This window comes from Phaenicophaeus curvirostris, unplaced genomic scaffold (genome assembly GCF_032191515.1).
Source record: "Phaenicophaeus curvirostris isolate KB17595 unplaced genomic scaffold, BPBGC_Pcur_1.0 scaffold_46, whole genome shotgun sequence".
NCBI lineage: Eukaryota > Metazoa > Chordata > Aves > Cuculiformes > Cuculidae > Phaenicophaeus > Phaenicophaeus curvirostris.
The window spans coordinates 57,017-72,474 of record NW_027206669.1 but is presented as its reverse complement, the minus strand read 5'-3'; the positions used below and the strand labels follow the sequence as shown (position 1 = coordinate 72,474).

General features: G+C 37.3%; 1 protein-coding gene across 1 annotated transcript in view; it reads left to right on the top strand.

Moving 5' to 3' along the window:
* The window catches only part of LOC138733912 (uncharacterized), a 71,712-nt gene that overhangs the window by 47,266 nt on the left and 8,988 nt on the right, over positions 1-15,458 (top strand). Inside the window, 18 exon segments of the mRNA XM_069881429.1 lie at positions 400-459; positions 1,356-1,435; positions 2,170-2,301; positions 3,168-3,284; positions 4,387-4,467; positions 5,285-5,350; positions 5,352-5,434; positions 6,448-6,551; positions 7,322-7,462; positions 8,509-8,678; positions 9,410-9,562; positions 10,000-10,130; positions 10,848-11,013; positions 11,589-11,702; positions 12,672-12,749; positions 13,480-13,605; positions 14,058-14,162; positions 14,918-15,050. Coding sequence (XP_069737530.1) covers positions 400-459; positions 1,356-1,435; positions 2,170-2,301; positions 3,168-3,284; positions 4,387-4,467; positions 5,285-5,350; positions 5,352-5,434; positions 6,448-6,551; positions 7,322-7,462; positions 8,509-8,678; positions 9,410-9,562; positions 10,000-10,130; positions 10,848-11,013; positions 11,589-11,702; positions 12,672-12,749; positions 13,480-13,605; positions 14,058-14,162; positions 14,918-15,050 — 2,040 coding nt within the window.

The following is a 15,458-nucleotide window of genomic DNA, read 5'->3' as shown; positions in this document are numbered from 1 at the left end:
CCGTTATGGTTTTGCAAACAGAACCGTAAGCAGCCACAACATTTCACTTGGGCAATTTTCAGGCTGGCTAAACTTTCCTTTGTAAGTAAATCTAATTAAAAAATTATGAATGGAAATAACAAAACCAGAACTTAGCACTAGAAGATAGATAAATCTGCATCTGGATCACAGTCCATGTATGACTATCTCCCTTTTATAGCTGTAAGCTGAACCACGTAACGACTGTGCCAGCTCAGATGCATAAATGACAGAGATGGTGGATATTGGAGAAGAATGCACATTTTTGATTCAATATACCAAACTTCACCTTTTGTTCAGTAGACTGGGCTATAACTGACTTTTATTGCAATACTGACATATAAACAAGGTTGACGTTATATATTGTTTTCTTTTGTGCAGAATACGTGTGTAAAGTGTCAGACATCGTGTCATATGTTCGAGGAGCGCAGAAAAAGAAAGGTATTTCCATGTTCAAATCAAGCTAATTGATTTTTAGCCAGCATCAATGATGTCTGGGAGTAATAATATGTGAGTACAGCAGGAAGCCACTGGTTAGAAAAACCTCAGCTCACACTGACCTCTGTAAGACACATCAATGGCAACCTTTTATATGTTTACAGGAGAAATGATTAATAGCTTTTGTGCTAGTAGACAGCCAAATGAATAGCCTCTGGAAAAACAGTGGCAGGGAAATAATTTCTGTTCATTCTAGTTTAAATTGGAATAAGTGATGCTAGAATGGGTTCTCTACTGCTTAGTTTTAGTAACTTTGTTTAGAACTGCAATCACTTGTGATTTAGTTGAGTTAGGATTTAGGGTTTGTTTCAAATGTTTTGTTTTGGGCTCCACAATACAAAAAAGGCATTCACGTAGTGGACAAAGTTCAGCACAGGGCCACAAAGATTATTGCAGAGTCTGCGTGTGTCATACAAAGATGGGCTGTGAGAACTCTCTTCAGCCCAGTGGAAAGGAAATGGGGGATTTTACTGTTGCTTCAGCTACTCATGAAAGGTTACAGACAGGATGGAACCTGACAGGCAAAGGGCACAGTTTGCATCAATGGAAATTCTGAGTAGAAATTAGGGAAAAAAAATACTTCCACAGTGAAGGTTGCCAGACATTGGGACAAGTTTTGATTTCTCAAATTAATTTCTAATTCATCAGACCACAGTAGTACTGTCACTTTAAATTATGTGTACCAGCCTTGTCCTTCATCATCACAGCACAAAGTCCAAAGAATATATAGCCCGTTGAGCCTTTTTACTCACAAGTAGTAAATCATCTCAGATTTGAAGTTGGGACACATGGTTGCAATGAATTAAACTTGATGTTTCTTGTTGCCTTTGTGCTTTCAGGTGGCAAACCAGAGGATCCACAACAATCAGTTTTATTTGCCATGGCATTTTGTAACGGGGGACTGTATGCAGCTGGAAATGTAAGGCATCCTTTATGCTTGTAACTTATTGTGTGAAAATCAAAAAGCATTCAAATGGAGTGTATTTGCAGAGCTCACTGCAAAGACAGAAGTCAGAAAAAAAGTGGAGGTCCTCTCTGGTTTTGTCATATATCTTCTTTGTTAGAACTTGAGACAAGAACTCAGAAAGGAGCAGGGAGGGAAGAGATTCCATTTTTTAAGTCAAAGAAGGAACCAAAGAGGACAATACTATTTTTAACAAAAGGCAAAGAGAGTTCTAGAGGAACAGGAAAGAAGGATGGACAAAAAATAGGAGAGGAGAAAAAAATGACCAAGAGAACCACCAAATTGTTTTGTGCTGAATCTCACTCAATATTTAATCCAAAATGATGATTACATTATACAGTGCTGCTTAAGAGAGGGACAAATCCCTATACTGTCACAAAAGAAACAATGTGGAATCTCAAGTGTTTACTAATGAGAGAGTCTGTTATCAAACATGGACTGTTAGTAAGACTTGTATTAAAAAACACCTTGATTTTTCAAAAAATGCGTTATGCAGGATAAGAGTCATCTGGATTTAAACGTCATGAAGGCAGATGAGACCATTAGCAATGGGATACAGTTAAACACACTTGCTCCAGAGAATTTCAGAAGGTTTTGCCAGTTCAGTTTGCCAGAGTGGGTGGGATAATTGACCTTCAGGCTGGGATAATTGACCTTGACCTGATGTGGATTTGTACTTTTCTGCACAGGGGGGCGTTTTATTCTTTTATCACATCAAAGATCTGCAGTATGAGACGAAAATCTGCGTTGATATCTTAAAACCCATATCCAGCCTCATATTCTCACCTGATTACGCTGTGCTTCTGCTTGTCACTGACCAGGTATAGCATTTGAGATAACGGCATTATATAATGGCATGTTCCTTTTATTCTGTATGTGCATGCTGGCACTGCCAGTATGAAATGTCTGTAATGTAATCACACAAGTCAACAAATTATACCAGAGGTAAACTTAGCCCATCTTGTGTTTGTAATGAAATCTTGGGCCTTGGGTACATCAGACCTACTGTGGCTATGCGGGAGACTTGTTCTGTGCATCTATCTGAATTTGTCTGGCCACCCAGTCAAAGATCCTTCTTTGACCAGCCTGATGTCCAGAAATCTTACACAAGAGTCCCAAATCCTCAAATTATCCCTGGTTTTCCAGACCTTTAATAATTTAAATTGGCATTTAAATGTGGTTTGTTTGGGTTTTTTTGTGGGGGTAACTTTGGTCACACTTTGTCTCTGATTTCACTCTCCTTTTGTAAAATGCGTAGAGAAGTTCTAAAATCTATGTCTACATTAGTTATGAATTGTTTCTAAAAGGTTTTGAGGTCTTTAGATAAAAACATCTTTTGAAGCTTAAGATTTATTATTTGTGTTTTATGTTGCTTTAGAATATTGATTGGTTTCTGGAGCAATACGAAATAGGGTGGTTTTAAATTAAAGCAGTTATGAGAAACAAAACTTGGAAACGTGACTAGCTGGATCACTCTCAAATGAACCATCCTGATTTTCAGCTAGTGTAAATTTATATAATTTACTAAATTCAGTTGAATTCTACTGGGCACTTTTTACCTCAATTTAGAGTAGAGTATGAAACTTTAAAGAGCTCAGGAAGATGAGTATTTTTTCTTGAAGTCTTTGACAGCTTTTAATGAGAAGTCTCATAGCCCAGGGATGGATTATCTCTCTCTGTCTGTCAGGGGACAGTCTATGCTTACAAACCTGCCCACAGTGGAGAAGCTGTCAAACTCCTGGACACATGCAGTAGTTGTTTCCTGACAGCTGATTTTCTTACTCCAGGGGACAAGTACTGTGTGGTAAGAAATTATTTTCTTCCTTATATATAATTGTGGCTCTTTTCAGATGACCAAAACGTTGGTAAGACACAAAATCAAAAGCCTTGCAGAGATCGTGACTGTTCTGGTGTTTGTTACAGTTGTGGAAAACCTTCTCATTACGGAATTAAATGGCATTAATTCAGGTATGGCCTATAGAAGGGTCAGAACTTGCCCTGGAATGCAGGGTGGATAATTCGCAGGCTGCTAAAATGTTGTATGGTTCTGCTGTTTATTTGCTGTCTCACTAGTGGTCAGGAACACAGCTGAGCAAAAGGTTGATTCAATTCAGAGAACAGATGTCGGAACAAGGAATCCCTGCTGATCTTTTCAGCCTCCAGCACAAACTGGAATAGCCTGAGAGATGCCTTTGTCCCAGGTCCAGGGACAACGAGGCATTACTCATGGATCTGTTCATTCTGAAATATTCCTTGCTTTCCTCCTGTGTCTTGGACTCCTGCAACTCTGATTCATCTCAAGGCCATGAATTCTTCAAGTAGCCAGCCCTGAAATTCTGGGGTGTGAATCAATTAGTTTTGCTGATAATCTGTTTGTTTGTCAGTAACATGGGAATGACAAATTTTACCTGAGTCTGAATGAGTGATGTGAGGGTTGATTGATCTCTAGCCACACTTCACTGTGGAATTATAAAATTTCCTGGTTATAAGAAGGCCTCAAAAACATGATACACATAATTTTTCATGTGAGAAAACCAGATGTCACCTTAAGCCCTTTCCTGTGCAAACAAAATGATAAGCAGGTTTTCTATTGCAGGCTGAATGGTGGGAGTGCTAATATTGATCAAGCTTACATGTTTTGCCCTAGATTGTCTCATTCTGCTTAAAAAACATTCCTGTATTTGCATCAATTCACAGAAATGATTACACATTTTCCGTAGGTAGGCGTACCTTGCAGCAACTGGACTTAAAGGGAATTCAAGGTAATTTCAAGCAAAACTAGTAATCCTTGATCTGCTCTGCTCAGACACTATTTGAATTTATATTCTATAAAAGATCACTAGTCATTTCCAGACTATTTGGTTATTCCACTCTCTTTTGACTATGTTTTTTTCTCTGTTCAATAGTCTGTAACAATTTCAGGTGAAGTACAAGTTTGGTTCCTGGAAGATGGAACTTGCCTCAGCAAGCTCAACCTTGATATTCAGGTACACGCAACCAGGAGCTAATTTAGTGACTGATGCTTGAAGTTTTCTTTAGTATTTCTTAATTCATAGCATAATATTCCACAGATTTGGATCAACCTGTGGTGAGGAAAGATCAGTAGTGTCTCTGTACAACCCATGAAAGAGATTTAAAAATATTACGTTTACTTGAACTAATCATCTATTGAACTGGGCCATAAAGCAGAGGCAACATGTCAACCTCATGTCGTAGAATCATTGAATGGTTTGGGTTGTTGTAGTGATGTGTCTTTAAGCACATATTTGTAAATAACAATCTAAATTTTTATAATATTTGATGAAATATTTATTTTTAATGAGTGTCAGAACTGAATGGAAAAGTTTTGAGTCTGTAAAAACTAAATGCCTTGAATGACCAGGCTCTTGAAACTGAGTTGATAAAAGTATTTAAAACTGTTAATGCTTTGTCCTGATTTAAGATGCATTCAAACCCTGAAATCTGACACAGTAAGAGACTCATCCCTTTCTGTAAGAGCTGTACACATAACAATGCACTCACTGTTTCATTGAGGTGGGACTTATTTCACTTTAAATGTGGATATAATGATTTTTTTCTGAGGAGTGCAGAATTGGCTTTTGATATGTAGATACAGAGCATAGGGAAAAAAGCCAAGACGTCTCTAAAATACTTTGTTAAAAACAAGTTTTTTAGCTGAACCATTTGAGGTTTCTTCTTCAAATTTTAGGGACTTCTAAATAGTAAAAGAAGTCGCATACTAACATACAGAATAGTTGTAAAAAAAGGTATGGAACTGTTAATCATATTTTGTTTCTCAACTAGGCAACAGCTATGGCTTGCTGTCCCTCCTCCAGCAGCGTTGCTGTTGGGACCATAAGAGGTCAAATCTTATTTTCTTGATGTTACCAAAGCTGAAGCTCCACGGGTTGTTCACAGAATTTTTCTTTCCAAATTTCCAGTGTTGTCTTTGCAGTAAGTATGAAGCAGCAGGGGCAGTAATATTGTCAATCTGTTTCTTGAGTAACGCTGTTAGTTGAACAAAAAAACTGTTCAAGCTTTGATTCCAAAAATAACAAAGTAAAATATTTTAATGGTTTCAATTATTTTCCAACATATTCTGAATTGCTTGCAAGAGAGGTAGTGGCAGGATTTATATGAGAGAAATATAATAAACCTGTATTTTAAGAAGGTTTAACTGAGCACTGAAAATACTCATGTATAAGATCCTTTCTGGCAGATCACTGTGTGCAATAATTATGCACAATTCCATGTATCCAACTTTAGAGGGCCATTTCTCACTAGAAGTAAATTTAAGTTTTTGTGAAATTAAGTATAAGCCTTTTGGTCATCCCTTTTTATACGGTGGATTTTTATTACCATTGTTAATTATTCATTTGCTCACTGTTCTGGAATTTACCAGTCCTCCTGTAATAAGCTCTAGTGATGTAAAAGGCTTTTTTTGTTTGGTTGGTTGCTTTTTTCCATTATTGAAAAATCTGAGAGTATTTTACTTCTACTTTTTAAAAAATAAAATGGATATTGAACAGTTAAACTTTAATATTAGTCTGCCTGTTATTTGGAGACTCAGATGTGATCACTTTCCACAGCTACCTAAGATAAAACATTAAAAATAGATACGGAAAGCAACTCATTCAAGGTCAAATCAATATAAACAGAGCCATGTCTATTAAAAATAATATCAAAATCTGTATAGCCGTTTTATTTTTAAAAACATAAACTTCATTAAAGATTTGCTGAAGTTGTTAACAGACTGCTATGGAGCATCGTTAGCTTTAGATTGACCACCCACACAATTAGAAATTGCACTCATAACTGCACTTTATATCAGACCCTAATCCTGTAAACCTAGAAGCTGAAATTTCAGTTGCGTTTATGCCCTCAGTGAAGTCAGCAGAGTTATTGGAGTGGAATTATTTGACTCTTTTTATTGAGCTGTTTTCTATTTGGATTTTTTTTTCACCTAGTTATGACCAGAGTGGCCGGTTCCTCATCACTAGGGCTGCAGAAGGACATATCTTTATTCTAGATGCCCGGCCTTCAAAATTATTCCAAGTTCTTGGATATGTAGGTAATAAATGTTACAGCATTAACTACACTGTGTTTTCACTATTTACTGTATTTTAGGTGTACTTGCTTTTTTTTTTTTTTTATTTAGTTTTAGTTAGCAAAGGAGCAGGTAAGTCAGAGGGAAGAGAATGGATTAGCTAACCAGCTGATCACAACTCCAGCACAAAAGGAATAGTAGTGGCAAAGAACTTAAGACTTTTGTGGCTCATCTTGAGAGAATTTAGAGTAAAAATCCATAGGTCATGATAGCTGGGTGCAATTGCCTGCCCCGGACATCTTTAACGTGAGGACTGCTGGAACTGTCAGCTTTGCTGCTGGATGCTAAAGAATAAAAATGATGGAATTTTAAGTCACAGAATAATTCTTCAGAAATTTGTGTATTTGTTTTTGCAGCCTCTCAATTCCACTAACGTTATACTTACAGATCGCATCTATAAGTATAGAACTTCATCATAACTTTAAGTGGTGGTTATCAGCAGAGAACCTCAAAATTGCTACAGTTCAAGCTGGATGTAAAGTCATATTTGAATGTTTAATGTCATAGTAACACTTAGCACTCTCAGTGCTGGATGCCTCTAGCTGAAGTTGTGTGCGTGCCGCACTTTCCAAAACCAGGTTGTGGCTTGTCTGATATTTTAATGCAAGTTCCAAACTGTGTGGTTGAGCTGAGATGTGCCCTGAACATGGGTCTCTTTGTTTGATGTGATAACTCAGCAAAAACGTTACCGTGATTCAGTAACAATTTGCATTGATGTTCCCTACCTGCTTCAGCCTTAGCAGATGAAGTGCTGGATCTCTCTGTAGTTTCTGACTTCAACAAGGACTTAGTTGAAGTGGCGGCACTTCTTAATGTGGGAGCGGGCCAGAGAGCAAGACTGGAAGTTTTTTATCTACCTTCAGAACTCACAACAGGTAAGAATATATATTCTGTGATATTTTTCTAAGGGAAGATCATATTATTGCCATCCATTAACACAAATCTTAATCTCTTTCTTCATCTCCTCTGTACATTCTCCTGGGACATCATTTCTCATACAGCATTCGGTAGGCTTTATAGTCAGCTCAATCATTGCAAAATGTGATCTTTTAAGGGAAGGCCAAGGAAGGAAGAAGTAATTCATTTGCAGATTCACAAAGCCATCGCTTAACAACTACTTCTACTGGTGGTGGTTGTTATTGCTGTTATTATTACTATTGAGTGGGCAATGCCCGAAGCCAGTCACAGAGACCTTGTTCTAGGCATCACCCTTTTGCAGACTAGCATATCGGGTGTTCAAAGGGGAATCAATCCCACCAGCCTCTTCAAAGAATTATTATAGGTATGTAATAGCTCAGAAGGAAAATATTAAAGGTTGATCTATCTAAAAAAATAGTGATTCCCTGTCTTTGTTATAGCTTTTCTGTGTAAAAGCACCAAGGAAAAAGTCTACTGTGTTTAAAAAATATTACCTTGTGTCCCAATAGGAAATGTTAAAGAAACTTTCTATGAGAAAAGTGTCACTATGAGGAAAAGGGGGGGGTGGGTTAAGGACGCCTAAGAAAGGCAAACTTCCATTCACCTTCTGGAAAACTGATATTCTTGGAATGATCAGTTCGGGGCACTTTCTGGAAACAGGTGGAAAACTAATTCAGTTGTCATGAGAGGTCTTAAATGCATAAATTTAACTAAGGCACAGCAGAGCAGGGTAAATCAGGGTATGCAAACAATTACATCACTGTGGTTAAACCGTTTCTAGGACTTCTTTAGAGCTGTCTCTCTGCTTCACTGCAGTGTGCTAGATTGGCACGACCCCCAGAGTAAGTGTCAAACCTAGGTGTCTTAATTCCTAGTCTCCTTGAAAACTCACATAATGCTCACTCCTTGCTGAGACTGATTTTCTTAATTACTTGATGGGTGAAGCACCTGCATTAGTGGTAATGATGCCTTTTCCTCCCTGTTTCTTTTTTCACGCTTCTAGATAATGATGAGTATGTTAATGACCAAGGAATGTTTGATGCTAGTGCCATTAAACAGGAGCGTTATGATCTGGATTGCCCTTTGAGCTCAGCAGTCAGATTGAAGGATAATATTGTGTATGGTTACTGTACCTCTGGACTTTTCATCTGTAAATATCATCTCACTGAAAAGGTAATTTTCTGAAGCTGCTTTATTTTGGGTGATGGTTAAATACCATCAAACAAAGGCTGTAGCTGAAGTTAATATAGCAGGATATTATCATAAAAAGTCATCTCTGCACTCAAAATATCTACTCCATCCATAAACATCAACTTTTAGTATCCTACCACCTGCTCAGAAATCTGGCAAAAGCAATCTTCTTGTTTGATTACAGAGAAAGCCAAATGTTGCTTCTTAAAACTTGTACAGCTTGCAGGCACTTCATGTGTAGCTTCTGTGTTGGAGCTGTGCTTTTGTGCAGTCTGCTGAGTAACTGGAGTATCCAGCTCTTAAAAGCACTGAGCCCATGTGAGCCCATGACTCTAAGACACAACTGCAAACCCAGCTCAGCCCTGCCTGAAATGAAGTAGTGGTCACTGTCATTGCCTGCTGATGAACTGGACCTCTCTGTAGCTCATAGGTCTCCCCCAGTTTGAGTCAGGTCAAGGAAGAAGGTGAATTCCAAAGGTGGGCATTCCTCCTTGACAACTCTGGGCCCAGGCACATAAAAACACACAGACCCTTTTGAAGAGATGAGAAGCAAATCATCGTAGCAATGTTACTGCTTCCTGAGCTCAGAAATCCAAGTGTTTGGATTGTAAATCACCACATGTGATAACCCACAAAACTGCCATCAGCCTTCTCAAAATGGCATAGACATCTCCATAATCTGAACTGCTGCTAACATTTTCTTTGTTCGGCAGACTATATCGGAAGACCCATCAGTATTTTTATCAGAGAAGAGGATTCGTAGCAATCAGTTTGGATCGGGGATCCTCTGTTTATCACCCAACGGCCGGTGGCTGGCATCAGCAGCGAACGATGGTGTTTTGTTCGTCTATCACACTCCTACTATGGTAGGTAGGCATCCAGGTACAGGCTTTGTTTGGTGTACGCGAGGAAGAGGTGTGCAAGCTACTTTCTTTCACTGGAAGCTTTTCTTTGCTTGAATATAAAGTGTTCCAGAAAAATTTACGTTGAACATGAACTGTCATAACATTATATAGTACAATTGTTTTTATAACTGATGATTATACAAACTACTTACTTTCTTCTCCAGCAAATCTTGGGGTAGATAATTTTACTACTTTTCGTTATCATCACCTGCAAAATTAGTATTCTAGAAACTTGTCCCATCTGTAGTCAAAAATCACAAAATCATAAATCCTAGGCTTTTATATACTTCGTGTTGACATTTTGGATTGACTTCTATAAGAAAATACAGAAGCATAGTTTATAGACATACCCTGTTACAAAAACATATTTACTCATACTGCTTCTGTGACTTTTCTAGGATATACTCGCTCGTATGCATTGTCACTCATATCAAGGAGGAGGAATCAGATCCACGGTATTTTCTCTGGATAGCAAATTTATCCTTGTTATTGGGAAAAATGATGGTGCCCTGGTGTGCCTGAAATGGAAGTATGTATAATATTGATGGTGTGAATTTTTGTATCCTGACAGACAAATTTTGCATCTATTTGTGATTCTAGACTTTTTATTAGTCTCAAAGTAAGGTTAAGAATTAGATGAAGTCACTCCTCTCATCCTTAGAGGTAGCTTCCCTAGCTCATTTAAAGCTTCCCACCAGTGTTGTGGAGAATGTCTTGGACTTTGGGTGCGGTTGCAATACAAGATAAAGGAGTGTCTTCTGATAAGCATTACCCATAATAAGCTGCTTATCACTCTCAAATAAACCATCTGGAATGGGGTGTCTGAGGATCTAAGCCATATAATCTCATGAGATACCATTTTATTTCAGTGATTAGGGGACATTACAGATTTAATGGGAGGGAATTGAACTGTGCCCATAGAGAGCTCTTAGCAAACATTAGGAGTGAGGGACACGTGAAACTACAGCTTTTCTGTGGTATAACAAATGTTCAGGCAGATGCATAAATGGAAGATGGGTCCACCAGAGTGGTATTTCTACTCTGGGTAATGAATCTTTCAGAATTTCTAATTCTGAAGAAACTTCACTTAATTATGAATGCTAGAACTCAAACAATATTAAATCATATGTAAAAATATTGAATAGGCATTTTTGAACAACTTAGTAATTTTGTTATATGGAATATTTAATAATTTGTCCTTTATTATAAGACATAAAAATACATCAATTTATTTTCTATTTACTAGGAAGATAAAGAATACTGAAGCTGAGGAAGCTGATCTTCACTGGCGATCTCTTCTTGCTATACTGAACAAGTCCACTTCAAATGAAAATACTGTTTTACAATCCATGGCAGAACGGCATTTTGACCCAGAATCCACAGCAGAATCACTTCCAGAAGGGAAATTTAAGGTGGGGTGTTTTTTTTATTTTTAGGGAAGCGGGGGGAAGGTTTGATCATTCTCCTAAAATTGCACATGATAAAAACTGTCCTCCAAACAAACTCTGATCCTTTTGCAGAAGTAGCAAAATACTCCCAAGGATAGGCTGAATATGCTTAATTCTTAATTTGTAGAATAGCATAAACAAGGAAATGGAATAGTTATGGGAAGATGGCATTCACAGCTTCAGTTTCACATGGTTTCTTCAGCCACAGAAAACTCTGTGAAAGTCAATTTCTCCTCATGTGAAATTATTTGTCATTTCCAGTGTGATATTACTGCTATACATTGTGTGTTGTTTGTTTTCCTGTTGAAATCAAGCAAAGCAGAAGTTAGTAATGTCAGGCCATTTGAGTCAAAAGGCTTTGCATAACAGCAAGGGTTTTCTGGAACAAATCTGGAGCCTGGTTAGGGAGTAAAAATATTGTAACATTCTCTTTAATGACGTGGTGGTGCTTCTAATGCGAGTCCAATTTTTATTTTATTTTGGTCTCTCTCTTATTCTCTCTAAGTACCTGAGATGGATGTTTATATCCTTAATTTCAGGATGCATCGCTTAAATCTTCCAATGTAGAGGTGACAGAGGAAGACGGAAACGTCACCAGTTCATATTCAGCCAATACCAATGAAATGACGTGGATAGATCAGAAAATGAAGAAGGTACTTCGATAGAACAAGTAATAATCAAAACAGGAGTTTTCAAGAGTCAGTAGTGATTTGAATTATGTGCTGTAAAGTAATCTACTTTCTAAAGCTCTTCTGACATTTGGGCCTCCCTTTAAGGCGTTGCCATCTAGACCTTTAGAAAAGTTAGGGTCAACGTTATAAACACACCAGAGCAGGTACTGAGCACAATAGGAGCTCTAAAGGCCAAAAGGCCACTTCTACACAAGGAGTAAATGAAAAAAAAAAGAAATTGCCAGAGAAATCGGCTTCCTTTAGAAACTTGTAAAGATGTTTTTCTTCTAAATGTCAAGAAGTTACACTGAAGATTATTACCAGAAACCAAGCAGGTGCTTCTTCCCAAGGGCCAGAATAAAAAATTCTACAGCACTGATAAATCAATAGTCAACAATATGACATTAATTGCAAACCCCCTGAGGTTTGTTTCAGGTTAAGGTTGAGGTGAGTATGATGTGGAACCAAAGTTTTTTAAGAGTAAAAGTTCATCAAAGATCTAATAGTGTGCAGAGAGGGGATTTAGTGCTTTGTGAGTCTGGAAATTGCTATATTAATGTTAGCATAGATAATTTTTTTCCTCAGAAATATGAATTATGGGTGGTAGCAGGTTCTTTTTGTTATGAACCAGAGCTGTATATATTCTCCAGCTTCTGGGGCTCAATGATAAGATGAAATATCATTGCTTTCTGTGTGATCTCAGGAGTGACTTTCTTTCTTTCCTTATTTTAAGCTCTGTTTCTGTATAACCAGTTTACAGTGTGAACTGGGTGTACAATCATTTTTCTTTTTAGCAGTTCTAAGAATCAACCTATTGAATTAAGCTTATGTCTATTTCAGTTATTAATCCCTTCTGAGTTTTGTTTTCTGTACAGATAATGTTCCTTTAGATCACTTCAGTCGTTTCCTGGGTTATTTTTTATTTTCAAAAATATATCTGTTGTGTGTCAGGTCATTAGAGAAGAGACTGAGAGGTTTGCTAACCAGAAGAAAGAGCTGCAAATGGGAATTAAAAAGCTGCATGAAACTGTGAGTTTCTTACAAGTGTAATGGCTTAGCTTACAGTTTTGTTTACATGTACACTTCCTTTACAACTATCAGCTCTAGTGCTTAGTTACATTTTTGTCATAAACACTGAGCAGACAGGTAATAGAGAGATTTGTCTCTTCAGGGACAGCGTGCTGAACCTGTCAGGAACAACTGTCTGGTTCTGAGGTTCCTTTGCTCCAACTAAAAAATTTGTACCACCCTTATATCTTGAGCAATCTATCCCCTCAGCAGGCTAGTTTCTGCTGGTCTAACAGCCTTCCGTTATAGAAACTGTCATCCTCTCCTCTTCCTTCTCCAGTTTGTTTTCCAGTTGCTCAGCTCCCAGCATATCCTGCTGCATGGGGCTGTTCCTCCCCAGATGCAGGATTTTGCATTTCCCTTTGTTGAACTGCATGAGATAGATAAAAACTTTTGAAAGTTCTCAGAACTAAAGAATGAACAATTCCATGCTACAGATTCTTAGAAAGTATGCACAACTCCACATATAACATCCAAATGAGCTTTAAGGGAAGGATGAAATATATTCACATAGTAGTCTCTGTCACTAGGTACAGGCAGCACGTTCTACCAATTACCATGAAGCAGTTAAAAGTGGAGGCAATTAAAATGATTTTCTCTGTTATCAAGTTCCACAGTGTTAAAACCAGTGTTTCCTCTATTCACATTCGAATTACTTTTTATTCCTTATACTTATTTTTTAAAAAAACAGATTCAGAAAATGATGCATGAAAATGAACTGGTGCCAGACATTGAGAAACTGGAGCAGCAGGAGTTCAACCTGGATGTAGAAGAACAGGAAAGAGCACAAGAAAAGGCTGAAGAAGAAGTGGCCAGGGTATGATAGAGTGGAAAGAGAACATTTTAAAACTAGCAGTGAAAAGGAGAAGCAATAACTGAAGAATAGAGGATGATCTCAAAGTTGTTCACTGTTGAGAAACAGGAAAGCGTAAAAGTATTTTAAGTCACTTTTTGAAGCAGGTGAATCTGCTAATGCAGATATTGCCAGTTGGAATATGATCTATGCCAGAAACTGTAAATCTGACACTGTGACCTTGGGTACAGCGCTGCTTAAGTTCTGGAATGCTTTTCTTCACATATAAAATGACACCTTTCAGTAGCAGTAGTATGCAATATCATTTTTGGAGAAGATAGCTTCAGTAGTCTAATATTATGAAATACGGGTAATTCATTTAATCTGCCAGGTTTGTTTCAACAACTCAATACAAATTGCCTATATCTTGTTGGTTTGCACCACATGTCATTATTTTCTTTTCTGTATCTTGAAAGGTGAGGAAGGAGATTGAAATGGAGAATTTAGCCAACTGCTATTTGCAGAGTGTCATCAAACATGAGTGCTGGGATCCAATGTGTGTAAAAGGACGTGCTGTTAAGGTAACCATCACTTTCTAACTCACTTACTGCAGTAGTTTATTGATTCCTTAAGGTACTGAAACAAAATAAATAGAAGTATAACACATTTCTGGTTTGCTTATGGTATGAGGAAAAAACCCACTTCTTTCCAGGGCTCATGCAAATCTTTCATTCTGTTGATTTTGACCGAGCCTGGCTGATTTTACCTTTTAAAGTGGATAAATGTGCTAATAAGCAAATAAGTAACTCCTTAGTTCCTAGATACTAGAGAATATCTTCATGCAGTGTTGCTAAAAGGAGAAGGTAAATATTATATTTCTGTGTTGGGTCGGTAGGACTTCTGCAACACAGAATGTAAAAGCAAAATTTAACCCTGATTTTGCCTATTTTAAACAGAGGGATATTAGTCAAACTAGTGATACTAGATTATCTCAAGGGTGGTTAAAGACCGAGTAATTTTACCAAAAATCTTGTCCTGGTTGAATTCTGTGAATAAAGAGGACATAGCCAGAGGTTATTTAAAAAAAAAAATAAATAAAGGCAGCAAATTTTAAACCAACCATTTTTACTACCAAAAAGGCAAGTGGTTTTTTTCTGACTCCTATATTCTTGCTGGATTGTCTACATTAATTGATCATCAATATTATTTCTGATTTTAAGAAGCCTCTGTAACTATTTAGCATTCAGTTTTTGGACAAATGAATTAACAGATGTGTTCTGAAGAAGTTTTTACCTTGGGTGTTTTTGTTTTCTAAAAAAAAAATATAATTGAACAGTGCTTCCATATAGCTTCTGAAGTGAAAAATTATCCAATGAAGGAACGTACTGAAGAAGAACTGAAAATTCTGGAGAAAGTTCTCCAGTTAAAGAAGATTGAGACAGCTGATGATGAGGTACAATCCCTTTGAAGTACTGCATATAGGCATTTCAGATCAGAATGCTCTGAGTTGGCATCTTAACCCCTTTTTTACATAGACACATTTCTTGGGTCCGTTTTCGCTGTAGAAATACTTCCCTAAAAATTTGAAGATATTCGTAAAGATGAAATGTTGTGGTTTTACTTAGAACAAATGCATTAATATTGAAGAATCACAGAAGAGCTGAGGTTAGATAAGCCATTTGGAAGTCATCTACTCCAGCCCACCTAGAACAATTTACTCAGCTCCATGTCCAGTCAGGTTTGGAATATCTCCAAGGATGGAGGATTCCATAACCTCTATAGGCTACCTTCTCCCATGTTTGACAACCTTCAGAGGAAATGTGTTTCATTATATTTAAGTTGGATGTTCTGTATTTTGATGTATAACCATTTCCTTT